Source organism: Sus scrofa, chromosome 18 (assembly GCF_054392235.1).
Source record: "Sus scrofa isolate SSC_HxYL_T2T_F1_AM1 chromosome 18, Sscrofa_HxYL_maternal_Yorkshire_Landrace_v2.0, whole genome shotgun sequence".
Taxonomy (NCBI): Eukaryota; Metazoa; Chordata; class Mammalia; order Artiodactyla; family Suidae; genus Sus; species Sus scrofa.
In genome coordinates this window covers 42,605,472-42,632,344 of record NC_139400.1, presented here as the reverse complement: position 1 = coordinate 42,632,344, position 26,873 = coordinate 42,605,472, and the positions used below count along the sequence as shown (strand labels likewise).

General features: G+C 42.6%; 2 protein-coding genes across 18 annotated transcripts in view; one reads left to right on the top strand and one right to left on the bottom strand.

Annotated features, from left to right (window-relative positions):
• DOCK4 (dedicator of cytokinesis 4) overlaps nucleotides 1–26,873 on the bottom strand; it is a 457,247-nt gene that overhangs the window by 144,768 nt on the left and 285,606 nt on the right. For all 16 annotated transcript variants that reach the window (XR_014834200.1, XM_021079277.2, XM_021079279.2 and 13 more), the window contains exons 16-21: nucleotides 24,810–24,916; nucleotides 9,633–9,789; nucleotides 3,430–3,527; nucleotides 3,242–3,325; nucleotides 2,674–2,774; nucleotides 517–598 (exon numbers count right to left, since the gene is read on the bottom strand). Coding sequence is in view for 15 of the 16 variants with exons in the window: in XM_021079277.2 (XP_020934936.2) it covers nucleotides 517–598; nucleotides 2,674–2,774; nucleotides 3,242–3,325; nucleotides 3,430–3,527; nucleotides 9,633–9,789; nucleotides 24,810–24,916 (629 nt within the window). In the remaining variant the exon portion in view is untranslated. The remainder of the gene's footprint in view (nucleotides 1–516; nucleotides 599–2,673; nucleotides 2,775–3,241; nucleotides 3,326–3,429; nucleotides 3,528–9,632; nucleotides 9,790–24,809; nucleotides 24,917–26,873) is intronic.
• On the top strand, nucleotides 13,365–25,443 carry LOC146395006 (uncharacterized). 2 transcript variants are annotated; one of them, XM_085005761.1, is made up of 3 exons: nucleotides 13,365–18,113; nucleotides 18,334–18,421; nucleotides 24,923–25,123. In XM_085005761.1, exons 1-3 carry the CDS (start codon nucleotides 17,629–17,631, stop codon nucleotides 24,986–24,988), a joined length of 639 nt encoding a protein of 212 aa, XP_084861887.1. In that variant the 5' UTR covers nucleotides 13,365–17,628; the 3' UTR covers nucleotides 24,989–25,123. The 2 variants fall into 2 exon arrangements, with proteins under 2 accessions (XP_084861887.1, XP_084861888.1); XM_085005762.1 differs by lacking the exon at nucleotides 18,334–18,421 and having other exon boundaries at nucleotides 24,923–25,443.

Here is a 26,873-nt window from a genome sequence, read left to right as displayed (position 1 = left end):
TATTTGCAAATAAGGTATAAGCATCTCCATATATACTAAACACACAGGGCCCAGAGATATGGGCAGTGTTAAACCATGAAACCCAGTAAAACCTCTGGTTTCCTCCTGGGGATCCCTGCTGTGCCATCCTATTTCCTCTTAAAATTTCAGACAAATGGTCCTCAGGTGGTTTCTGTCAGGGTGGTAGAAGCAAGAGCCAGGAATGTCTAAGCTTAACCATTCATCTGTAGTCTTCTCTTCTGAACCCTTCCTCCTGCCCATCCTAGAGTTCAAGTATCTGGAACCCAGAGAGGTAAGGATTCAATGCCGAGCAGGCCCTAGGGGGTGAGCCTGGCAAAGTCCCTTTCAAATTTCATCAGCTCTGGAGCAGCCATAAACTGATTGAGATCCCTGAATTGGAATGTCAGTAATATACCTTCACCACTCACAGTCCGCACAGAGAAAACCAACTAGTTGAGGCATCACCAGGCAACAGCACCGCTGGACTGTGATCTGTTGTCAACAGCGGGGCCTTACCTTCAACACCTCCTGGATGTGCTCCTGTCTCTCAGCTTCTGTGATCCTGTCCACATACCACTTGAGCACTTTGATGAGATCTCTAAAATACAGGGAGAAATGTGCAGAAGGTAGACGTCATCTCGCTCTCAATTAAATGCCAACAAATCAAATGCTAATTTTTGTCATGGGGAGGCTTCTTTTCCCATCAGTTCTCACATTTTCCTGCCAAAGTGCTATAACATCACAATTTCACCAAGTCTGCATATCAACACCACTACCCCTTTGGTGAGGCTGAAGAGAGGAAGGACACTTGCAGTGAGATTCCTCTCAATCTGTACACACTCCATCGGCCCTGCGGTTCCTGGCAATGTTTCCAACGGGGGAACACAAACATCAGTGGACAGGACTCTGGCCCAGGGAGTGCCTGCAGTGCCATGGTCATGGTCACCCTCGGACAAGTGCTAATTGGGATTCCCTCCCCAGCGACTCCGTAAACAGTTGGATGAAATATTCAGCGGGAGGCAAAAGGGGTTGTGGGGAGGGCTGGTGGTAACACGTCCCCACTTCAAATCACTGGCAGTAACACATTCCCCCTTCAAATCACACCCCCACAGATTTATCAAGCCAGTTCTCTGACCTGTGGGGAGAACAATTTATCAAAGGGTGCCTTAGTAAATTCCAGAAAAAACAAGGTTCCTTGTTTAATCCCCAACTCATCCCATGCTCAAGTTTGTGGTCATGTGACTTTTAACACTGGTCAGTTCTTGGTTTCTAGGAAACAGCGCACTTTTAAAAAAATGCTCCCCTTTTCTCTTTGTCTGGGGAGAGTCCATGGATGTGCGTGCAGGTAGATGCTGCTGGGAGAGCTACTTTGAAGGCGATCTGTCATGCGTTTCTAGCCATCCACCCACAGACCAAGAAGATTCCACAGGCCTTACTTGTCATATTAGGACTGATGAGCCTGCCTTCCGGGGCAACCTGAAGTTTTAGAAATTATACCCCTGCTCTCTAGCTTCCAATGCCCCCTCACATCAGGGCCCAAGTGACGAAGGGGCAAAGTCAGGCCAATATTGCAGAACTATCTCTGCTGTTACATTTTATCCTCTGAAAAACTCAAGTTGGTGGGGGAGGGTTCAGACTTGCAAAAATAACTCCATGCATTCAAACGTCAGAGGTGTAAGTCTTACCATGCCAGGGTAGAGAATGCCCAAAAGAATGGGATGGAATGCTTCTCTGGTTACCTACTGTCTTTATACAGCACATAGATGGGGGGGCAAACCCCCTGATTCTGTGCTCTTGTAACCCACCTCTGGGAATAGATAACTGTGCATGTATATGCTCATAGGTGCTTAAAGTACAAGGTAAAAAAGCTGGCAGGATAGCAATAACAACACTGGAGTGGGGGGACAGAACTTTGGGGTACATTTCAGGGCTGTGTGTAAGCAGGACCCCCAAACCAGGAAGAAGCTAAGCACAGGGTAGAAAGAGGGACATTGTGGCCTTCTGGCAACTATGGACTAGGTGGCACAGAGGATGGTACCAGCTAAGGTCTGTCATTATTCATTCCCTTTCAGCCTTGTTCGCATAATCTCAGCTGATAGGAAAGGACCAGCAGTTAAAACGGCAGCTGGTAACTGGGAGAGTCCAATGCCTCAGTTGCTTGCAGCTAGGGACCAGGTCTTTATAGGATCAGCACAAAGTATAGTGCCTGGCAGGCAGCGGGTACTCGGTAAATACGGTCAGATGAATGAACAAATGATTTTAAAATGGTATGACGGCAAAGGCTATTTTCCCCTCATATTTTTTTCTTAAAGACAGATAGAATCATCAAGGAGTATAGTGATTAAATGGGGTTCTTGACAACTGGAGTGAAATAACCAGACCTTTTAGACCAAAGACTATCAAGTGAAATAGAGACAAGAAGAAAACACTTTATATTTTAGGTTTTAGGAACAGAATTCAGAAAGTCCTTTTTTCCCCCTTTTAACCAAAATAAGTTTTAGCCATTAAAAAAAAAAAAATGTGAGAAAGGAAGATACTGTCTCAAGAGACACTTCAGTGGTTGTGCTTCATTTCTTTCTACACTCCCGTTTAAATTTTCCTATATACCGGGTTCTGCTTTAAAAGGCTCAAAAGAAACTGCTTTTAAACCAATTATAAGATAAAGGGCCTTACCTGTATGCAAGTGCCCCAGCAAAATGACTCTCAATATAAGTGTCCATTACAGGTTTAAAATGATGAAATTTGCTATCTTGCAGCAGATTTATTATGTGAACCTTAAAAAAGAAAAAATCAAAATGGAGCTTTATAAAACTGAATGCAAACCAAGATTTTTTTTTTTTTTTCCAGCAGGGGAGAGGAGGTTCTTTTTAAGTGAACTCATGCTATTAAGTGCACATTTCTAAAAACAGCCTTATAAGAGTTAAGGCTAAGAGACAGGACTTGCTGATGTGGCTCAGTGGGTTAAGAACCCGAGGGTTAGTATCCATGAGGATGAGGGTTCAATCCCTGGGCTCGCTCAATGGGTTAAAGATCTGACGTTGCCATGAGCTGTAGTGTTGGTCACAGACATGGCTTTGATCCAGCGTTGTTGTGGCTGTTCCCTCACCTGGGAACCTCCATATGCTGAGGGTGCAGCCCTGAAAAAAAAAAAAAAAAAAAAAAAAAAAAAAGGAGAGAGACAGAAACAGACTAAAGACTGAGAGTTAAAATGAAGATACAATTAAAGTGAATTTAAACTCACCAAAGAATCAAACACTTTCGACCCATATTTTTGGGAATTTTCATCTAAAATTCCAAATAAGGTATCCAGTGTATCTTGCAGAAACTGTTAAAGAAGTAAATGCATAAGTAAAACATCCTCTATCCTTCCTCTCTAAATATTCTTTATTGTGGGAATTTCTAAGCGAGGGAGAACAAAATAGCATATACCTTTACTATCTCTGAGCCATCGATTTCTTTCAATTTAGAGAGACAGCCTGTGATCTTGTCTGGGTGGGTTCTCCATTTCAAAAGATCAAGCATATCACCTTTGCAAAGAGAAAAGGAAGATTAATTGCCTTAATAGATAATAGTCTCTCACATGAAAGGGTATTTCTGGTAAACAGTCAATACTTAAATATGCTGCCTCCTGTCACCCAAGGAGCCAAGTTGCAGGCTCCTCTGACTAGCCCTCTAAGACAATATTTATTACAGTGTATTCCAATTATTCCTCCCTTCCCAATGCCCTTGAATTACAAACTCCTACTTATCCTTTAGCTGTCTTTGCTCCCACTGGACTGTAAACTCCAAGAGAAATAAAATCATGCCACACTTGGCCCTATCATCATCCTGGCACCCAGAATAAGCAGAGCAGACATGCAGCAGGAATTCAGTGTACACCGGCTGAATGATTTTCTGCCTCCTCCCATTAAAATGGCAGATTCTTGGAGTTCCCGTTGTACCTCAGCAAAAATGAACCTCACTAGTATCCATGAGGCTGTGGGTTCCATCCCTGGCCTCGCTCAGTGGGATAAGGATCCGGCGTTGCCGTGAGCTGTGCTGTAGGTCACAGACGAAGCTCAGATCTGGTGTTGCTGTGGCTGTGGTTAGGCCGGCAGCTACAGCTCTGATTCAACCCCAAGCCTGGAACTTACATATGCCAAGGGTGAGACCCTAAAAAGAGAAAAGAAAAAAAATAAATAAATAAAAGGGAGATTCTTGAGGGCTGAGAATGTACCTCATTCATATTTGTGCCCCTAGCCCCCAGCGCTCTGCCTAGCAACCAATTCCACCTGGCAATGAAGGTCTCCTTGATGAGGTGACCCAAGCCTAGCATGACTAGAAGGTCCTTGCGCAGTGACGGCAAGTCCAACCAATTGTCAGTCCATCTGGCCTGGAGGGCTAGGTCTTTGACTCCATGGTCATCAGCCATCTTAGACTCTGGGCAAGCATGGGGCCAGCTCTTCAATTTCCTCCTCTCCCTGAACTGGCAACATGCGGGCCCTTGAGAACCTCTTCACCTGGTGAGGAAGCAAATCCTTCCCTCGCCTTCCCTGGGCAGAAGCTCCCAAACATAGTGTCTGCCTTTGCTTGTCCCCAAAGGGAACAGGGAGGCGGGGGCTTGTGGAGGCCAACGACAGCAGTAAGAACAGACAAGGCTCATGCAAGCGGGATGTGCCCAGGGCCGGGGAACCTGGCAGGGCTGGTCTCCTGGTGCTTATGTGGCTGAGCGACTAGAATGGCCAAGAGGGACACTGGGAGGAATGTTCTACTTCAAAGCACTTGTTTCAGGAGAAACCTGAATGGGACCTGCTGAGAGACAGAAAGGCCAACATGGAAACAAAAACCAAAAAATTAAAAAAACCAAAACCAAAACCAAACCAAACCCAATGACAACTCAAGAAATCAAGAAAGTAATTATGATGAGAAAGCAAATATGATGCGGTAAATAAAGATGAGGAAAAAAGCCTAAGAATCTCCAGAGGAAATAGAAGCACCCTCCACCAAAGCCAGATTCAAGAGAAAAACTTCACAAAGGACTTAAAGGTAAGACATTTTGTACAAAATAGGAATGTTTAGCTATAACCTATAGGGGTAGGAGGGGGAAGAGAAGGATTTAGAATTAGAAAAAATGAGGGAATTTTAAAATAATGACATTGAAAGAGATTTATGATTATTTTCCTAACATAAAATCCTGAAAATGTTTAATATTCCTGTCTCACTCAGACATCCTGGAGGTATGATTGAAACCTTTTAAAAAGTGATTGGTTATATTTAGATTAAATTCTCTCTGGGGTGAGACCCTCGGTGGCAGAGGCGGCCTCCATTATTCTCCTTGTCTGTTTGCTGCCTCCCCCCTGCTTCCTGCATCTAACGTCAGGATGCCTTCCTTCCCTGGCAGCACCCCGGCTATGGCTCCCCCTGCCATTCACTCCCCACCCCCACGCCACCTCCAGTCCAGCGCTTACTCCAGCCCCTCTCTCTCTTTCCCTGCGCTTTAGAGGGAGGCCGTCTGCAAGGGCATCCAGGACACTGCCCAACGTGGGGGGTGGAGAGTGTGCAGAGGAAGGAGGCAGCTCCACCGGCTTTAGAGCGGCACCACCAGAGGCAGCAGTGGGGGACCAGGCACAGGACTGTCAGCAGAGCCAGACAACAGATGACAGTGGTCCAGACCATCAGGTCAGGATGGGGCTGTTCACCTTTCCTGAGAGAAGTCTGGTGACTCTCTAGGCTGCTCCCAACAGAGCCAAAAGGACAGCAAAGTAGTGTGTTGTCTGGACAGAATTAATCACGTATGTATTCAGAATTCAGTCAAAATTATCCTGGAGTTCCCGTCGTGGCGCAGTGGTTAACGAATCCGACTAGGAACCATGAGGTTGCGGGTTCGGTCCCTGCCCTTGCTCAGTGGGTTAACGATCCGGCGTTGCCATGAGCTGTGGTGTAGGTTGCAGACGCGGTTCGGATCCCGCGTTGCTGTGGCTCTGGCGTAGGCCGGTGGCTACAGCTCCGATTCGATCCCTAGCCTGGGAACCTCCATATGCCTCGAGAGCGGCCCAAGAAATAGCAACAACAACAACAACAACAACAAAACAACAACAAAAAAGACAAAAGACAAAAAAAAAAAAAAAATCATCCTCTCTTAGGTCTCTATGTTAGCCATGAAAAGATACATTAGTGGCAAATTAGGAGCTAGGACCTACTACTGAAAACATGAACTTTATACATTCCATTCAATAGGCATTTAAGTGAACACTGTATGCCTAATCTACCAAATGCTATAAAATAGGCAGATGACATGATCCCTCATCCTTTTTTTTTTTCTTCTTTAATGACAATTTCAGGAAGAAAGTGAATAAACCACCCATTAGTTGAGGGAGAAAAAGATGTGGGGAAGTCAGTATCTGCTCAAATGTTAGACTGGATTTAAGTACTGTTTTTATTTTTTTCTTAAATTTTTTTTTCTTTACTTTTTTTTTTCTTTAAAGTTGTGTTGAACAGCTGAAGGAAGCCAACAAACAAGTAAAGTAATTTCTTCCCTGATCTCTATTTTTAATAGCTTAAAACAGCTACCTGATCTGGCAATCACAGATGTCCAGCAGAGCGCTCTGGCCTGGGCAGGCTATCTATGAATGACAGTGGAACACAGAGAAAGTGTGCAGACAGACACACCTTAGGGACTCTCAAATGCAGATCTGCTCTAGGAAACTGCTCTTAGAGACTACATCACTTAAGAACTGTAATGGAAATGGGATTTGCGTATTTTCCAAGTCTCGTAAAATGAATACAAAGCAATTTAATTCCAATTTGGAACTGGATTACTTCTACACAGAGATGTGTGTCTGGCATGTAAATTTCAGAAAGATCAACTAACTTCCTTCCTCCTTCCCATCTCTTTGAAACACACTATTCATTTCCTGGCTCATTTTGAGCCGTCTTATATTGACAAGGTTAAGCAAAGTCAAAATGATAATTAAGCACTTATCAGTCTCCGAAAATAATTTTCCTTCCATACAGTGAGATTTCAACACAACGATCTCATGAATAGGTTATTTACCCATATTTATCTGCAAATGTTCTCTGCTTTTACAAAGTAGTAGCTTCTAATTGTCAGGATTTGGTTCTATCTTAAGTTCACAATTCTGTCTAATATCCTAAGCCCTAGAACTAGAACAAATTAGGATACAGGGCCAAATATTTTAATGGCAGAGAACCTATTGTTACTTTGCGTCATTGGAAGAATAATGGCCCCCAAAGACGTCCGTATTCTAATCTCCGGAACCTGTGAGTAATTTTACCTTATATGGCAAAAGACATTTTACAGATGTGCTTAAATTAAAGATCTTTTATTTTAAAGGATTTTTATTTTTTCTACTATAGCTGGTTTACAGTGTTGTCAATTCTCTACTGTACATCAAGGTGACCCAATCACACATACACACACACATTCTTTTTCTCACATTATCCTCCATCATGCTCCATCATAAGTGACTAGATATAGTTCCCAGTGCTATACAGCAGGATCTCACTCCTTATGCATTCCAAAGGCAGTAGTTTGCATCTATTCACCATAAATTTTAAAGACCTTTTAAAAAGAGGTACTGTCCTGAATGATTCAGTGGCCCGACTCTCATTACAGGACTTCTTCAAAGTTGGAAGATGGTCAGAGTCAGAGAAATTTAAAGATGCTATGCTGCTGGCTTTGAAGATGAAGAAAGAGGGCAGCAGCCAGGGAATGCAGGTAGTCCCTAGAAGCTAGAAAAAGTGAGTAAAAGGATTCTTCCTGAGAGATTCCAGAAGGAATATAGCCCTGCTGACATTATGACTTAACCACTGATCTCAGATTTTTGACCTCTAGAATTGTAAGATAATAAATTATTGTTGTTTTATGCCAATAAATTTTATAGTAATTATTAGAGCAGCAATAGATAACTAATAAAAAGCTGAAGATATTCTATTGGAGGCAATCAGTTAAATGTCAACCTAGGCTAAGAGACACACAACCAATCTCCATGAGATGAATAAAAATTCCACCTAAGGGAGTCAATAACATGCAGATTTTATTATCTTAACAACCTCCAAAGGGTTAGACTGGTCCCATAAAAAAATGCCTGAGGTTTGGTAAATGTTTTATAATCATTACAGAGTTCTCTCAGTGAAGCTTTTATTTAACCACTGTATACTGATAAAATCTGATATAATGACATAACTTGGCAATAGCCACCTTCAATCAAATTTACTTAAAATCAATTATATAGTTGATTTTTTAAAAATATTTCTCCAACAATACTTTTGGAAGAGGAGGAACAAAATCCAATATAAATTCATAAGAATCAACTGTCATTTGCCGATGTCCTAAAAAATGTAACAGTAGCACTGCATGAGAAACTGAGTGGTATCTTAAAAGTGGTCGTTATTATAATGCCCCAATCTGCATCTTTTCTCATTCCAGGTTCTAAGAAAAGAAATACATTTCTTGGCCTATGACACAGAAGAAAGAACTAATAACACATAAGCTTAAGCATGGGAGCATTTTCTGACTCATAACACAGAACCCTGAATTATGATGGTTCGACTTAGGGTTTTTTTACTTTGGTGTGAAGGTGGTATGAAATCATTTAGAAACCACACTTTGGATTTTGAGTGTTGACCTTTTCCTGGGCCAGCAACAGGCCAGGCAGTGGCAGTGAGGCACGGCTCCCAGTCATGTGATCACGAAGTAAACAATCCACACACTTACAACCATTCTGTACCCACAGGACCATTTTGCTTTTGACTTTCGGTACAGTGTTCAACCAATTAAAGGAAATATTTCATACTTCATTATAAAATAGGCTCTGAGTCATATGATTTTGCCCAACTGCCAGCTAATGTAAGTATTCTGAACATGTTCAATGTAGGCTAGGCTAAGCTAGGATGTTTTGTAGGTTAGGGACAATAAAATGTACATTCGACTTACCGTATCCAAGTTACCACGGGCTTATCAGGATGTAACTCAATCCTAAGTCAAGGAAGAGCTGTACCTTATTATGTATGAAGTGATTCGCTTCAACATAATGAGTGTGACTTTCTTAATGTGGCATTCACGCTGCTTTCTAGAAGCCTGGCATGGCACCATGGAGAACTCAAAAATGTTTAATTTACTTCCTTCATTACAGACAATGTTTTCATGACAATTTGCCAAGGAGAAGTACTTGCTTTATTAATCATAGCTTGCTAAACAATCACTGACGTAAAAAAGTAATGCTAGAATAGAAAAGCAATATCCATCTAATTAAACAAAAAACAGCATTTATTCTAAAGCCTGCAATTAGCACTGTTTATGGAGCTATAAAACAAGAGAGATTAAAGTGGTGGGAATCTTTGCCTTTTTTTTTTTTTTTTTAAAGCAGCTGGGTTTTGATGGTTTATTTGAAGCGTTGTGTATCTGGGTTCCAAGAGTGGGATAACTCTGTAGCCCTTAAAACTACATGCATTTAATTGATCACTGGGTCACAACTGTTTCCATTTTATTGGAAATCACAAACAGAAGGATCAATGATTTTTCTAGTGCAAAATTCTTAAATATAACATTGATGTTTATTGAATATGCCTACCAAAATTCATGAGTACTTAAATACAAAGGCTTGAAAATAAAAAACAGTATCATACATTACCATTTTGTGTGAGTTTTGTGGAACAGAGAAAAGATGTTATCCAAAAAGACTCCTTTGTGGCCTTCATAGCTTGATTATTATTCCCCAGGAGAATGCCCTTGGAAAAGGGAAGTTTGAGGTAGCGGGTAGTATCCTGAAGATTTGTGTTTTCTTCACACTATAAAAAAAAATAGTTTAAAAAGGGGGGGGAGGTGGAGGAGAGACCTCATGAGAATTATTAATCATAATATCCATTTCTAGCATTTATGAACTGGGAAATATTCCAAATATCATTACAAATAGAATTTGGCTTTTAAGTAAAATGTAATGCAAATGTCTACAAGGAATTACACATGGATTTTGGACTCAGATCCTTGTGGGTTTGAACCTTATCTCTGTTACTTCCCACATGAGTAACTGCATCAGGTTATTTAACCTCTTAGGATTTCTGTTTTCTATCTCTAAAAGCTCACTGTGCTGTCATAAGAATTACATTACATAAGGCTTTTAAACATAGTGCCTGATACATTGAAAGTGCTCAAATCACACTGCAGTGGCTGTGGCATTTTAAAAAAGTGTTTAAATTCTTCCAACATTTCATCTGAGACAGATATTAACTCCTTACTTTGAAAACTGGCAATTAGAGGACTCTGCATCGCAGGGTAATTGAATAGCCCCCCTATGTTGGGAAATGTCTACTGTACAGAAAATGCCCCAGCCAACAAATGTAAAAGGAATTATGAACTTTAAAAATATTGTTTCCTATCCCTAATGTAATCCTTCCTTGAGTCAAGGATTGCACTTAGTGCTAAAACCAGCAGGAGAAGTGTTGATGAGGAAATCAACATTCAAATGATGCCAATGTAGCAACACACCAGTGACCTCCAATAGGCAAGGGGACGAATATCGCTGCACGTGGGGTGACGGGGAGGTCAGCACTCAACTGCAGGGCAATGCAGAGAAACACATCATCATCTGTACTGCCTTCTCACCAAAGCGGTGGAAACCTGACGCTATTACACCTAGAGATTCAACTTCTACTTCACAGGAAATACGAGGGACAGCAACGTGCTGAGCGTTACGGGGAAGCAACCAGACAAATCTAGAAGGCGGCACTTCCCATGGGATGCCTGGCTTTGTCTCTTCAAGTTTTATGAAAAAAGGACTGTTCTAAATTAAACAACATTTAAGAGAGAAATAGCTAGATATAACAGAGTGGTCCTGGATTTGGATAAACACGCTAAAGAGGATTTTTTTTTTTTTTTGAAATTTAAATGACTAAGTTCTGGATGAGATAAAAACTAATGATTGGAAAAGTCCATAACTGACCAAAAAAAGTAAACTAAAAATATATATAAATAAAGATATGTAAAAAATATATAGAATGAAGCAAGCTAGATATCCTTCAGTACATGAACAAAGGAATTAATTATTGTACATCCAGAAAACTAGAATACCATTCAGTGCTCAAAATAAATGAAAAGACATGGGGGAATCGCAATGCATAATCACCAAGTGAAAGGAGCCAATCTGAAAAGTCAACATACTGTATGATTCCAACTATGTGACATTCTAGAAAGTACAAAACTACGGAGATAGTAAAAAAGATCAGTGGTTGCCAGGGGTTGGGAGAAGGAAAAGAGAAGACTAGGCAGAGCTCAGAGGACGTGTATAGGGCAGTATGCTATTATAACGATGAATACATGTCATTATACATTTGTCCAAACCCACAGAAGATACAAAACCAAGAGTGAACCCAATGGTAAACTATGGATTCCGGGTAATGATGAAATTCAATGTAGGTTCATCCTTGGTTTAAAAAAAAAAAAAGGACCATTCTGGGGAGGGATGTTGATAATGTGTGGAGGCAGAGAGTGGACAGGAATTTCCTGTACTTTCTCAACTTTACTGTAAACTAAAACTGCTCTTTTCAGAAGTCAATTAAAAACATATCATTTGGGTTTAAAAAAAAAAAAAAAAAAGTCCATCCAGGAAAACATCCAGAAGGATATACACTAAGGGGTTAACAGTTAACGTCATCTGGGAGTTCCCGTCATGGCGCAGTGGTTGACAAATCCGACTAGGAACCACGAGGTTGCGGGCTCGATCCCTGACCTTGCTCCGTGGGTTGGGGATCCGGTACTGCCATGAGCTGTGGTGTAGGCCGGCAGCAACAGCTCCAATTAGACCCCTAGCCTGGGAACCTCCATATGCCGCGGGAGCGGCCCTAGAAAAGGCAAAAAGACAAAAAACATCTCATCTGGGTAATGAGAGTCTGCTGTTTTTATTTTATTTTTATCTGTATACTGCTTTTGTAATGAAGGGGATTTTAAGTTAAAACTTTGAGAAGAAATATTTTAACAGATATACAACTGGTATAGTTTAGCTTATTTTGAGTATAAATTAATATAGTTTTAGGAACGTTATTTCTTTAACTTTGTATATTTTCAAGGCCAGTGTCTCAGTAACAGGTAGGAATTTAAGCAGGGAATCCCTCTGGCTTTCTAGACTACTTGGTGTGATTTACAAAATTAAAAAAAAATAATAAAAAGTAAATCTTTAAGAAAGACCTGATATGTTCAGAGATGGAGAACTGGGATATGACAAGATGTTCTTCCCAGCACACCTGCCCACCAACAGGAGTACCAAGAAACACAACAAACAGCCTCCGTAATTTGCTTCTCATGTTATGACTCCAAATGCCTTCTTTTCTTACTACAAGATATTTCATTTAGACAGAAGAATGTATGTATGGTTTAAAGAACATTTATAAAGTGAACACGTCATATGCTTTCCTCAGAAAAAATGCTTAGGCAAAGTAGTGTTCTGGAACCCAGAGACACTGTCTCCCTTTTCCTTGGTCTTGTTCAGTGGTATCAGGGTTTGGAGGACAGCAAGCCATGCGTCACAGGGCCCCTCAGTGACCTGATTTCCTGTCTGGACCTCGTCTGTGGGGTTAGGAACATGCTGTGGTCTGCCATCCCCAGCCTGACTTGTGCTGTGTAGGCTGAACCACTACTTCCTTTTGGGACAGGAGGCTCGTGCAAACCCAGTCTGGACACTGTCTCGCTATTTCCAGGCTTCCTCCCCAGGAGCTGCATGCTCTGGTCTGGTATGCGCCATCTGTTCACAGGAGTCCTGCCCCTAGAGACAGGGCTTCTCCCTGTACCCACCCCCTGCCCCCGCCAAAGACGGCCTGGCTCTTGAGCACTTCTCAAAGCGTCTTAGGATTCTTGCTTGCTGTGCTCATGGAGCTCAACTGGCAGTCAGGGACTGACCACTTCTGTGATGGAAGACGCGATGGCTGTGTTGTGCCTGTAGGGGGCACTGTAACCACAAGTCCTGGCTGCCTTCACTGGGGCCAATCTTGATGACCTGATCATTGCCATCTGTTCTAGTTCACTTTACTTCTCCCCCAGCCTGTGGGGGCCAAGACTGCAGCACCAAAGTCTCTCTGGTTCTGAGGTATGACACCTTGATAGCTTCTCACAGCTAAACTCTTATCACCCTTATTCAAGTACAAAAAACAACAACTAATAAAACATCACTTTGGATAGAAAAGTTATTTTAAGAACTTCCACCAATAAAACTGGTGTGTGTATATGTGTGTTGTGTGTATCTTAGTATTGGTGTGGGGAGGAAGTGGGAGGGGGCAGGAATTCTACCCATCAATTCAGTAAAGTACATAATCACCCTTTGGTCTCTATGAACCTTTTGATAGAATATTTACCAAAGCTTTAGAATTGATTTTTTTTTTTTTTTTTTTTTGTCCAGTAGGAATCAAGGCCATATGCTAGGTATTGGGGTTAGAATTTTAATCTATTTCTGAGGAACTTAAATGGGGCAGGCAGAAATTACACAGAAAATCTCATTGCTTATCTTCTCTTGTCCTCTGAGGTTTTCCATGTGCATCCTTAACACATCACACAACTCTGGAGATTTTAAAAACAATTCAAGCAACCATCATTCATGAGGGCTTACTAAACGTCAGGCTGAGCACTTTGTATTTTCTTATTCAGATAATAATCCTATGAGGCGGGATATTGTAACCCAAAGAGCTTATGCGACTTGCTCAATGTCACAGTGTTGGTATGTGTCAGAGCTTGGACCTGAACCAAACTTTGTGGTCACACCTACTACACAACATAGTGGTTGTGACCGCAATTGCTCTTCCACTACTGTTTTAACCAAGTTTTGAGTTTTGCTACAACAAATTTAAAATTGATTGATTATAGGTAACATACTAAATATCAGGTATGGCTAAAAAAGATATCCCCACCCCTGCAACCCATGCCGACTTTCGTTTTCAAAAAATAGGGTATGTTTGTGGGAGATATCCTGGGAGAGAGAGTGGTCTGTGCAGCTGAAGTAGTTTCATTATTTTTAAAAATAATTAATTTTGGGGGCGTTCCCATCATGGCTCAGTGGTAATGAACCCAACCAGTATCCATGAAGATACGGGTTTGATCCCTGGCCTCACTCAGCAGGTTAAGGATCCCGCAGTGCCATGAGATGTGATGTAGGCTGCAGACAGGGTTCAGATCCCAAGTTGCTATGGCTGTGGCGAGGCCCGCAGCTGCAGCTCCAATTCAACCCAAGCCTCGGAACATCCATATGCTGCAGTTATAGTCCTAAAAAGACCAAAAAAAAAAAAATCCATCTTTAAGAACATCCTAACATGTTTAGAGAAGCAGAATCAGATTATTAGAAGACATTCTTCTTAGCATACCTGCCTGTAACAAAAGTACCAATAAACACAATCGGCAGCCGAGGAGTCCTCCTGTGAAGTGACTTGTCTATGGCCTAGAATCATCTAGGGAGTGAAAGGGGTCACGTGATCTGGATGCCAAGGGGAGGAGGAGCAGTGAGGAAAAGAAGAGGCATGACAGCAGAGCCTGGGACCCCAACAGATGACTTAAGAGATCACCGGTTCATTCCCTCGAGGAGAGAGAAACTGCAGAACCTGCAGACAAGAAGTGAGGTTGCAGAGCAGCAAATAATAGAAATGGGTTCCAGAAGACAGGCCTGTAGGTAGGGGCAGGGGCAGGTGTCACAAGGGTTTAAACCCAAAAGCCTGTCCAGACTCTTAAGAGAAAATGCAGAGCTCACCAGCCAGGGAGTGAGGAAAAGTCAGCAAGAAATTCCTCAAATGTTCTTCCCGCAGGTGGGAGAAGGGTCTGTACCGTAAGTATGACTTGGAACCAGGGCACAGACCAGAGGAAACCAATGAGAATGAGCAGTCTCCCCCATGGGAAGGGCTAAGAGCCGTGAAGTCACAGAAACGAATGTGGTAAAGGACAGCCTGGCACCGCCTGTGCTTGAAGTGGAAATATCAGTACTTAAGGTTGTGGCTGGGTGTCTGAATACCTGTGAATCTTGAGCAAGGCAGGCTCAACATCAAAAACCTGCAGCTTTGCAACTCCCTCTGCAGAGAGTTGAGAGATAGTTTTGCTACCACAGCAAAATCCACTTAGACCCGTGAGCTGGATGGGTGGTTAGATATGGATCACTTGCATTCTGAGGAACAGTTTTAACTCAGCTGATTTGGTTTTGGCATAAGGATGATTTTCTTCCATCAAATCCAGTGCAGGCACGGAAAAGGGCAATATGGAGAGGAGAATAAAAGGCACCGTCCTCTCTTCTGGCGACAGACAGAGACACAGCTACAGTGTCCCTGGTGTCACGGCAGATGTATGATGACAGAGAGATGAGGGAACAATTAACTGAGCCATTCTTTGTAGGAGAGAAAGGCAACAGGACCACAGCCTCTTGAGGCTGCTGCTGGACTGTGGGAACAAAACAATGTCATTGTCATAGCAAAGAACAATTCTCTGTGCCTGCTTTGATAGGCTGGGATCTGCACAAGTCATTTTAAAATGGCATGAAGTTAATTCACTACACATTAGAGAAGAGGGACATGAAAGCCAGCCCTCTGCTTTACTCAAGACCAAAATCAGATCTGACAGGAGAGATGTGCTCCTTCAGACTCTTAGGGAAGAATTAAAGCGCAGGCTTTGATGCAGCAGTGGCAGCCTCCATGGTCTTTGAGATTATATAGTATGTGGCTCACGGTCTACCTCTTTGCCCGGAATTAAAATCAGGTGGTACAAGGAGTTCCCTGCTGGCACAGTGGGTTAAGAATCTGCCACTGCTATTGCTGTGGCTTGGGTCTGATCCCTGGCCTGAGAACTTCCACATGCTATGGGTGTGGCCAATAAATAAAACAGAATAAAATAAAATAAAATAAAATAAAATAAAATAAAATAAAATAAAATCAGTTGGTATCAGGCCCTGGACTACTTTTTGACCAGTGTGTTAGGCACGTGAAAGAGATGCAATGATCAGTCATAGACAGTCTTCCAGAAACGTGATATTTATAAGAGCTTGCAATAACAGAAGCTAGGTGTTGAGATAAATAAATGAGAAACTTAGTCACGTGTAAACTGGTACAGATATTTGTAGTATATTAATCAAATTAAGGGGTCTGTAACTTGCAGGAAGTAGAGAATTAAACTATAAAATACCGTAAGTTAGACAATCCAGGTGGAACGTGGTGTTACCAGTTAATCAAAACCAGATTGATTTTAACAGTTGGGGCAGCAAAATACCATCTTGAGATTCTTCCAATACGATAGTCATCCTTAATGTCATTATTAACACTTCATTAAATTCCTACTACTTGCCAGTCCTTTAACTTCACATGAAGAATGCAACAAGGAAATAAACCCGGACCCTGCCCATGAGAGTGTGACTCATCTGACCTCTGCACTCATCTGCGAATGTTGACCACAAAGCTGTGATAAAGGCCCCTGGATTCCAGCTCTGCCAGGGAAGGGAGAGAAAGCCTTGTGGGAACCAGGCTATCTGACTTCAGTCATGAAGAGTAAGAGGCTTGCCAGGCAGGCAAGGGAGAGAAAGACAGGTTATATGGAAGAAATAATACATACAAAAGCCCTGGGGGAGGGAAGAACACATGTGAGGCTATGGAGATGAGGCATGGAAACGGAAAATGGAGTGAGGGATCCTGGATTGGATCCTCGAACAGAAAATGACAGGACTGGAAAAACTTGCGAAATCCAAATACGTTTCCTGTGAACAGTATTATACCAAGGTTAATTTCGTTTCAATAAATGTGCTATGGTTATGTAAGATGTTACCATAAGGAGAAGTTGGGTGAAGGGTATATGGAAATTTTCTGTACTATTTTTGCAACTCCTCTGTAAGTCTAAAATATCTTGACAAACAACTGTTTTAAAAAGTCCAGGAAATGCAACGAGGAAATAAACAATACGCAGACAAGAATACACAGACAGATAGCAATACGTAGTTTAGTATGGCTGAAGCATGTTATGTTTTTCAACACCAAAAAAAGCCTTAGGACTACCCTAAACATCTTAAGAAAAAACAAACAAACAAACAAACAAAAAACAAACAAACCTCAAGGTGACTGTGATACCTGTCTCTGGTTTAAATTTCCTAAATTAAAGTACTATCAAGGAGGTGGCACTGACTGGTCCTGAAACCAGGTGTCTATAATATGGGGAGGGGGCCAGGGTGTGAGTGTTGGGAAGTCAAAAAAGCCTGAAGATTTCTACTTAGAGCAGGAGAGAACAGAGAGTTGGAGAGAGAACTCGGCTTCGGACCAGGTGAGTTTTGACATGTCTCTGGTGAACCCAACTGATGATGTTCGGTAGGCTGATAAAAAATTGTGGGTTACAAATGCAGATCTGGCCAGCAGCAGCAGAGATGTGGCAAGCGAATTCACAGAAGTGGATGCGATGGTTCTGGAGCATAGGAGACACAGAAGGTGCTCAAGGGTTAAATCCATGATCCCACTAACATCTCAGATGCATATAAGAGAGTTCTTAAAGGAGAAGAAGGTTGGAACTCAGGAGAACACCACTGGACAGACCATGGAATACGGGATTTTCAAGAAGGATAATCAATAGTGTTACATGCTACAGGGAAAGTCAAATAAAGAAAGATTGAGAAAGTGTCTGGAGGCTGTGGCCCCAACATGAGCACCAGTGACCTGGAGGGAGAAACTTCATTTGCGCCGTGGGGACAGAAGTCGCCTGAGGATCAAATGGAAGAGAGGGGCGGGAAGCGGAGACAGTCAATGGCGACTGGCCTTTCCTGTAGGAGGCTGAGATGGGAAGGGCAGAGGCGGAGTGGTGGTGCTTGCAATTTTGTTTTTTCAGGAACAAGGCTTGAGTGTGTTGAAAAGCTGAAACCACTATTAGAGGAGAGGAAGCACAGCGGGAGGAGCGAGAAGAGGGGACTCCCAGGGGAGCCAGGAAGGAGGAAGATCCTGAGGGAAGCAGGTGGAAGGATCAGCCTTGAAGCAAGGAGTCCTGCCCCATCCCCCCGGAGATGGGAGGCAGGAAGGAACGGAAGGATGCAGATAAGTCTGCAGGTGGCAAAGGAGAAAACACAGCGAGATAAGGAAGTTCCTGTTGGACGGCTTCTGTTTTCTCTACTGAGGAGACAGGAAGTGGTGAGGTAGGCAGAATGGTAATGTCTTGTCCATGGCTCCTTTGGGGACTCAGAGAGGGAGCTGATTTGTTTGCCTACAGTGTAGACAGTCCTGCACCTGTACCCATCAGGCTCATGCTAACCAATAACAACTGCATAATTCCCTCCACTAATTAACATTCAGCTGCCCAGGGAGGAGGAGAGAAGGGGGCAATGGTGAGAGATTGGTTTTTTTCTTCCCATGTAGGCACAGCAGAACTAAAGATCAAGGGACATTCTGGACAATAAAAAGAAGAAAGGGTCAGGCATTGGAGGAGAATAAGACAGAAAAACAGGTATAGTCAGAAAATTGGAAGGTTGTGGTCAGTATACAAGGAATTTATGATTTTTGATCAGAAGTGGCTCTGAATGATCTTGTCTACCCAGGCATCCATGCATGTGTCCAGCATTTATTTAGCACCCTCATGGCAGGTCCTGTTGGCTGGGCATGCATCCCGGCCAAGGGAGAGACCACAAGGGGGCAGAACACAAATGAAGGTCACTGGAGTGGAAGTGACCAAGAAACAAGGGATGGGACACTGGCCCGGTCAACCAAAAGGAGCAGACAACTTTGAACGAGGGGTTAGCCCGATAGCAGGAAAGCACACAGCTACCCACCACCCCGTCCTCCCATCTTCCCTGCTGGCCAGCAAAACACATAGGGGAAGAAGACACAGGTAACTAGGAAGGGGAGAAAGCTGTGTGGAATGAGCCTCATGGAGGGCAGGGAATACAAGAGGGTGGGGGACCAGCATCTTGAAGGGCACTGGAGCATTTAGAGACATCTGACCTCCAGACAATGGACACAAGGCTTTAGAAGGTGAGCTCACTCTACTCCCAAGGCCTCCCAGGAAGCTCTCTCAGCAGAGGAGAGCCAGGTTTCAGCGGAGGCAGAGCATTTTAAAAAGATCAAAGATGCAGTGGTATATGTGTTAGTGAGAATGAAAGAACTCTCTGCCCATCACGTTAATAGCCTTCAGTGCTAACATCAAGTCCACCTATTAAATGCTTCTGTGTTCAGCTTGGTATGCTTTCATGCTAAACTTATCAGGTTACTTACCTTTATTTATTGACTTATTTTTAGGGCCACACCTGTGGCCTATAGAAATTCCCAGAGCTACAGGTGCTGGCCTACACCACAGCCACAGCAACACCAGATTCGAGCTGCATCTGTGACCTACACCACAGCTCACAGCAAAGCTGGATCCTTAACCCTCTGAGGCCAGGGCTCAAACCTGCATCCTCATGGATACTAGGTGGTTTCGTTTCCGCTGGGCCACAATGGGAACTCCCCAGGTTACTTAACTTTTTTTTTTTTTTTTTTTTTTTTTTTTTTTGCTATTTCTTGGGCCGCTCCTGCGGCATATGGAGGTTCCCTGGCTAGGGGTCCAATCGGAGCTGTAGCCACCGGCCTACGCCAGAGCCACAGCAACGCGGGATCCGAGCCGCGTCTGCAACCTACACCACAGCTCACGGCAACACCGGATCATTAACCCACTGAGCAAGGGCAGGGACCGAACCCGCAACCTCATGGTTCCTAGTCGGATTCATTAACCACTGCGCCATGACGGGAACTCCAGGTTACTTAACTTTTAAATTAAATTTTGCAGGTGTTTATTAACAAAACAAAGGTTATGTGATCACATTCTCCTGTGCCCAAACCCAGATGGACAAACATGTTTGTGGTTGCCTAAGAGCCAGTGATCATGGTTACTGGGCGTCTCTCGCAGAATAATTGGGGAAATATGCAGAGCTCTCTGAACAGCATGATGGATGGTAAACCTATCAGTCTCTCTGAATTTTTCAGACTCCTCTCATTTTTGTTTTTCATTTTACTTATAACTACAAACATACTAAAGGAAAGGATGAGTAGAGAGCAACTTAATCTGAGAAATTCACCTCACAGACAGTAACGTGCATCGAGGGGCTGTGCTGCCTTCTGGGGACCAGGTGGGGAACTGGGATATAGCATAAGAAACTGAAAAGTTACAGGGAAAAGAACTATGAGCCACAAAGCGTTTAGGAACAAACTCTCAGGTAGCAAAAGTGAAATAAACAGATTTGCAAAAGGCTTTTGCGATCTAGGCCAGCACATTAAATTAATTCCCTCTCCAACCAGAAAACCTGATCAATCCTCTATTTGGCCTATTGCTTACCTGGCCCTTCTCTTGCTCAGATGCAATAAATTCCAGTCAAAGGAGTCAAATTCTTTACCAAGCAAAACCCCAGCCTGGCTGAGCTGGGCCGCTTGAGCCACAGTGGCATTAATCAACAATGATGAATTTGCAAAACCCCAATTTCTTTAAAGGTAGACTCTATTATTATTATTGCTTATTTATACATACCTACTAGACCGAGGGTATTTGAGAATGTACTTTTGAGAATTAAAAAATCCTTCACTGGACTAAGTCAGAATGGAGACTTGAACACATAGCTATTAACTTCCCATCTTCCTTTTTTGGCTCCTCACATTATTCTCCTTAAGAGACTTGACTTTTGGGAAAAGAATTTTCTTCCACTCATTATTTCAGTCTCTTTTCTTAACTTGCTTTCCAGCAGGTAGCTGGTGAGGAGTAGCCAAAAATATCCCTACAAAGTTAAGGAAGACAACAATCCTACGAGAATGCAGCAACATAACAAAACTTAATAAGATTAAATATGGTTACTAGCAAATTGGTAATTCCAGAGACAGGTTTTGGATTTAGCCATCTGCCACTGGGAGATATGACTAATGTTCTGGAGTTGAAAATCTCTTACATTTCTTTGATTACTCATATATTTATTCTATATACTGATATTTATTATTTTTGAATAGATTTTTTATTGCATTTATCTAATATTCTTTTTCTGCTGGTCTGTGATAACTCTTGGTAAATTGGGAATAGTCCCCCTTTGTAAGCTCTGCTGCAACCATATTTCGGTTTATTTAGTCTTGGTTATGATGGGTCTATCAATAAAGAGGTTTTAAGCTTTATGTAGCCAAACTTATATATTTTTTTGGTACTTGATTTCTAACACTTGAGAGGCATCATTAGAAAGGCTCTCCTTACCTGAATTTTCTAAAAATGTTCATTTGTATTATTTAGGCTCTTACAGTTTTATTTTTTACATTTAATCTGCGATTTGTTTTGGTATAAGAAGCAAGGTTAGGGATCTAGCGCTTTATTTTTCCCTCCAACACCTACTGTGGTCATCTCAATACCACTTATTAAACAGGGTATTTTTTAAAGCAGTAATTTGAAATCCACTCCTCTTTGTTTTGTTTTTGTTTTTTTTTTAAACAATAAATTCAAGGCTGCAATCATCAGCACGCCATGTGCCTTCCTGCCATGGCAGAGGAAGGATCAGCATTATGCTCATAATATGGTTTTATTATCATAACCTGCAAGTGGCCTTAACCTGAAACTGACCTTCTTGGCTTAGTACTACTAAAAAGCAAACCATGGCATCCACTAGATTGAACACAAAAAATGTTATGCTTAGCAGGTAGTCCATCCCCCCCCCCTTTTTTTTTAAGGGCCACACCCGAGGTAAAAGGAGGTTCCTAGGCTAGGGGTCGAATTGGAGCTGTAGCTGCCAGCCTGTAACACAGCCACAGCAACTCAGGATCCAAGCCACATCTGTGACATATACCAGAGCTCACAGCAACACCAGATCCTTAGCCCACTGAGCAAGACCAGGAATCAGATGTGTGTCCTCATGGATACTAGTCAGGTTCGTTAACCACTGAGCCACAATGGGAACTCCTATTCCATACCTCTTTAAGTAACACTGAATAACCCTAATCATAAGGCAACACAGCTACTAAGGGTTTTTCTGTGGAGCTAATGCTTCCTGATGGGTCTACGCAAGGTAGGTCTGCCCCAAATTAGATGCTCTATGGATACCATCCTGAGCCTCCTTTGTGATGGAGGAAGAGCATTGGAAACACCTGTCCTTTAAAACGTTTATGCTCAAATATATTTTCTTATGCTTTATGGATCAGAATTCTGGGGATTCAGTGAAAATTTGTACAAAGGCTTGAGATGATTCAAAGCTCTACTTTTGAGAAAAATGTTTCTGCCAAAAGCACCTTGACAGGCCCCTGCAACAGAGGAGAATTGGTTTTCTGTCTGGGATTTAGCAGTAGCTGGACTCCTAAGTACTCACATATAGAAATCTGTCTTCCTGGCATTTTAAGTACATGAGTGTCTCTAATCACAACTAAGAATCTTGGTACTGCTCACGTTCGTTTAGAGGAAGTCAACCTGGACCAGACTGGAAATTTAGTACCTGCCCCCAAAACACCTTCTGAACCATGGTGAGAAAGTCCACATGTGAAATGTCATAAAAAAGTAACTTATTCTTCAAAATACTGTTAGGAAGCTAATGATTATCTTAGCCCTGCCTTTTCTGGGTGGGGATTTAAGGCTGCACAGAGGCAAGATCACAAACCTTCCTCTCCAGTACCATTTAGATCTTCTGGAAAAGCAGAGCTGAAGACACTGCCTGTCATGTTATCTACCTCACCCACAGGGGCCTCAGACCTAAAGGTGAGATAAAGAGATCCTCTCAGGTGGCTGCTGCATTTAGCGCCTCTGTTTGCTTTAGTGGTTACACTGCTTTAAGATATTTTTTTCTTTGTATTTTAACACTGTAAGCTCCTTTCAGTCACTTTTTAGGATGAGATAATGGAGGTGCCAGAAATGGAGGGACCAGCACGGTCTGGTTCATCACTGTATTCCCAGTGCCTAGAAGAGGGCCTGCCCTGCAGTCTGGGCCCAGTCTTGCTATTTGTTCTTGAACAAATAACAAGAAAAATAAATGATTAAAGAAATATACATATACATACGCACAAACAAAAATTACCAGGTGTCTTGTGCATGGACGCTCAGTTTAATATTACTAATCCAAAGATAAAGAGGTTTTTTTTTTTGTTTTTTGTTTTTTTTTTTTTAAATGGCCACACCCATGGCATGTGGAAGTTTCCTGGCCAGGGATCAACCCTGTGCTATAGCACTGACAATACGGGATCCATAACCCCCTGAGCCACCAGGGAACTCCAAAAGGTCGTTTTGGAGGGTTTTTGTTCGTAATGTCCTTCATTCATTCATTATATCTCCATTGCAAACCTGCCATGTGTCACAAACCCCTCTGACACAGCTGTCACTCTTGAAGGGCTCATAAAGCAACCAGAGTAAGCCAAGGGACCACCAGACGACGGCGACAATGTAATGAGGAGACAGGTAAGAGATGTGTGAAGATTCCCAGGGACCTCAGGGGAGGGCGCTTAGCCAGATGGAAACACAGGGAGTAGAGGCTGGGGGACCATGCTCCCCAGTAAAGGTTCTGGCCCAGGTGAGCCTCTGCACATGAGGAGTGGGCTATGGGGAGGCAGGGGAGGACTGCCAGGTGGAGGAGGGGGAACCAGTAGACAGGACGTGAGGAGATAAAAAGGGCTGGATGTGGCTGTGGCTTCAAGTGAAAGACCAGAAGTGGTGAGAGGTGACGCGAGGGAGGAGGCAGCCAGACACACCCTCAGAAGCCTGCAATTTTCTCTCCTGGCAACAGGGAGCTTTTCAATGGGTTTAAAGCGGGAAGAGGCCTGGTTAGATCTGCACCTTAGACTGGTCACCCTCAAGCCTGGCTGGAAAATGAACTAGAGGGAGCTAAGGCCCAGGTTGGCAGGACTAGTTAGCCCAGGTGAAAGTGGACAAGGGCCTGGAATAGCATATGGTTCCAGAAATGGAGACACGAAAAGGTGAAATATTTTGGAGAAAATCGTGTACTTTAGTTCTCTATTTCATAGCTGCTAATACTTCTACCCCTCATTATCACGAGCAGAGTCAGCTAACTTCTGAGGATCTCTTGCTTCGAGAACTTTCTTTTTATTATCTACTACATTACACTTGATTCCAAATGTGTCTGACAATTCTTGATGCCAAAAATAGAAATTAACAACCACTAAAGCTGTCATGACAAAGGAGAGCCATTTTTCTGCTTGCTTAGAGCAGCAGACCAGAAAAATGTGCAGCTTGACCTTGCTAAATGTGCTTCTAGGGGTACACAGATCTTCAGATAAGAAAGCAGATATTGGGAATATTTACAAACTTCTTTTTGAGGTTTATCTAATCCTCTGAGAACAATGGAAAGGATTTTAAGGTCGACATATAGACTGATCCTCATAACTACACTTAAATTAAGAAGAAAAAAATTCTTTAAAATATGTTAGAATACGACAGAATATAGAGACAATGTTCTACAAAAAGACACTCTTGGAGTTCCCATTGTGGCTCAGTGGTTAACGAATGTGCCTAGTGTCCCTGAGGATGCAGGTTTGATCCCTGGCCTGGCTCCGTGGGTTAAGGATCCGGCGTTGCTGTGAGCTGTGGTGCAGGTCGCAGACACGGCTCTGTCACAGAGGATGTGGTGTTGCTGTGGCTATGGCGTAGGCTGGCACTTACAGATCCAAGTTGACCCCTAGCCTGGGAACCTCCATTTGCTGTGGTGTGGCCCTAAAAAGCAAAAAAAAAAAAAAAAATTAAATTAAAAATAAAAATAAAAAAAAAGATACTCTTCCTTCTAGCAAACTTCCAAAAGAGTATCTTTGGAGTCCTTTTTGGTTGTCTTTTCCAGAATGAGGATAAGAGAATGAGTTAATAATTCAGCCCAGACTTGCACAGCCCGACCCCTGACTGCTGTTACCTTATGCACAATGAGCTCATGAGTGCCGTCCGGAAGAGTCCTACCATCTTCCTGCATCAGGGGGACGAAGGAGAAACCAAATAACTTCTTCTCTCCTTTCTCCTTTGCTGTAGGGGGAAAATAAAAGAATCCGTCAGTTCTTGAAGTGTACGCTTCCATATCTGTGTTCAGAGACATAAATTGTGAAGATGTGTGATCATCAAGAAATATAACTCCACACACCCAGCTTCCTTTTCTCCCAGAATGGAAAAAGCATTGTTCAACTGGACACTGTCTTTGTACTCAGATGATATTTTTACTAATGAAGAGCAGCTTGTATGCTGGCACCTCTACAGACAGTAGCCACCCTCTAATGTCATAATCCTGTGTCGTTATCTGCAAGTTGCATTCCTTGACCAATTTTCTTCATGGGGCTCACTATCTGAAATTATGCTTTTTTAAAAAAATCTGTGGATTTCCTGTTTCTTCTCCTGGCAACCTACCCTCCGCCCTTAAATGTAAGCTCTATGGAGGGCAGGATTCTTGTTTGTTTTATTTTATTCTACACTTGGTACCTCAAAGAATGTCAAGACCATAGCAGGTTCTCAATAAATATATGGCAGATAAATGAATGGGGAAATGAATGAACATGAAATGCAATGTTTTGCTTATTATTTATGGAAAGAGTCTCCTAGCTCTGTCTTGGTCCTTGACAGAACTCTTCCTACAGGCACATGTGTAAAGACAGAGCCCTGTGGGAGTTTCCATTTAAGCTCAGTGGGTTAAGAATCCAATATGTGTCTGTGAGGATGCAGGTTCGATCCCTGGCCTTGCTAAATGGGGTAAGGATCCCGAGTTGCCACAAGCTACAGTGTAGGTCACAGACACAACTCAGATCTGGTATTGGCTGTGCCTGTGGTGTGGGTCACAGCTGCAGCTCTGATTCAACTTCAAGCTCAGGAACTTCCATATGTCACCGGTGTAGCCATAGAAAGAAAGAAAAAAGAAAACAAACAAAAATAAAAATAAACAAAAAAAGAGCCACATGGAAGCCCCTCCTTGGAATAGGCATGCTGAAAAGCAAACTGCAACCTACAGTTTGATATGCACTTACTGCAGTAGGGTTCTGGAAGCCAGAAACAGGCAATGCGGTTTTCAGATGCCTAACTGTGAATTACAATGGCTAGAAATATCAAGGGTCATGAAATGCAGGTGATACCTGACAGAAACGTCCAGCTTTGGGAGGCAGTAAGACCCACACAAACGGGACCACATATTGGTGATCTTGAGGACCAGACAAGAGGCTCTAGCAACAAACACACCATCCCTTTCCAATTGCTTCTGGCATTTAACCACAGGGACACGGAACCTTGTGCAGACAGTATTAATTCTGGTTGACTTAGGCCCCAAGCATGAGGACATCCCTGAAAATGTGATTAGAGTAACGGATTTTTTTTCAAGTTATTAATTTCAACCCCCAGAGAGAAACTGGGAAAAAAGCAATATTCTTTAAAGTTAAACAAAAGTCAGAGCAAAGATCTCTGGGAAGAGATTTCTATGTCAATGAGGAAGCTAAGTCTGGAACTTACTATTTAGGGGACAAGACTCACTTAGAAATAATTTCCTGAGGAGTTCCCATCGTGGCGCAGTGGTTAACGAATCGGACTAGGAACAATCAGGTTGCGGGTTTGGTCCCTGCCCTTGCTCAGTGGGTTAAGGATCCGGCGTTGCCGTGAGCTGTGGTGTAGGTTGCAGACGCGGCTCGGATCCCGAGTTGCTGTGGCTCTAGTGTAGGCCGGAGACTACAGCTCCGATTAGACCCCTAGCCTGGGAGCCTCCATATGCCGCAGGAGCGGCCCAGGAAATAGCAAAAAGACAAAAAGAAAAAAAATAAATAAATAAAATAATTTCCTGAGGTTTTTTTTGACTGTCTTTGCTGTGTGGATTTTGGTATTCAATTTGGAAAGATAAAAGAATCCAAGATGAATAAACTTAGCAAAGATAAGGAACAAAGCAAGAATTTCCCCAAATTTGCCTCCTGCTATAAATTAGAAATAAAAACCAAACACCATTTAAAGTACATGG

What these genes read in the sequence shown, in the direction of transcription:
- LOC146395006 (XM_085005761.1), top strand. Translation starts at nt 17,629, where the DNA reads ATGAGCACCAGTGACCTGGAGGGAGAAACTTCATTTGCGCCGTGGGGA. An exon ending in AGGAGACAGGAAGTGGTGAG is followed by an intron (nt 18,114 to 18,333) that starts GTAGGCAGAATG and finishes CTTCCCATGTAG; the next exon opens with GCACAGCAGAACTAAAGATC. An exon ending in AGAATAAGACAGAAAAACAG is followed by an intron (nt 18,422 to 24,922) that starts GTATAGTCAGAA and finishes CCTTTGCTGTAG; the next exon opens with GGGGAAAATAAAAGAATCCG.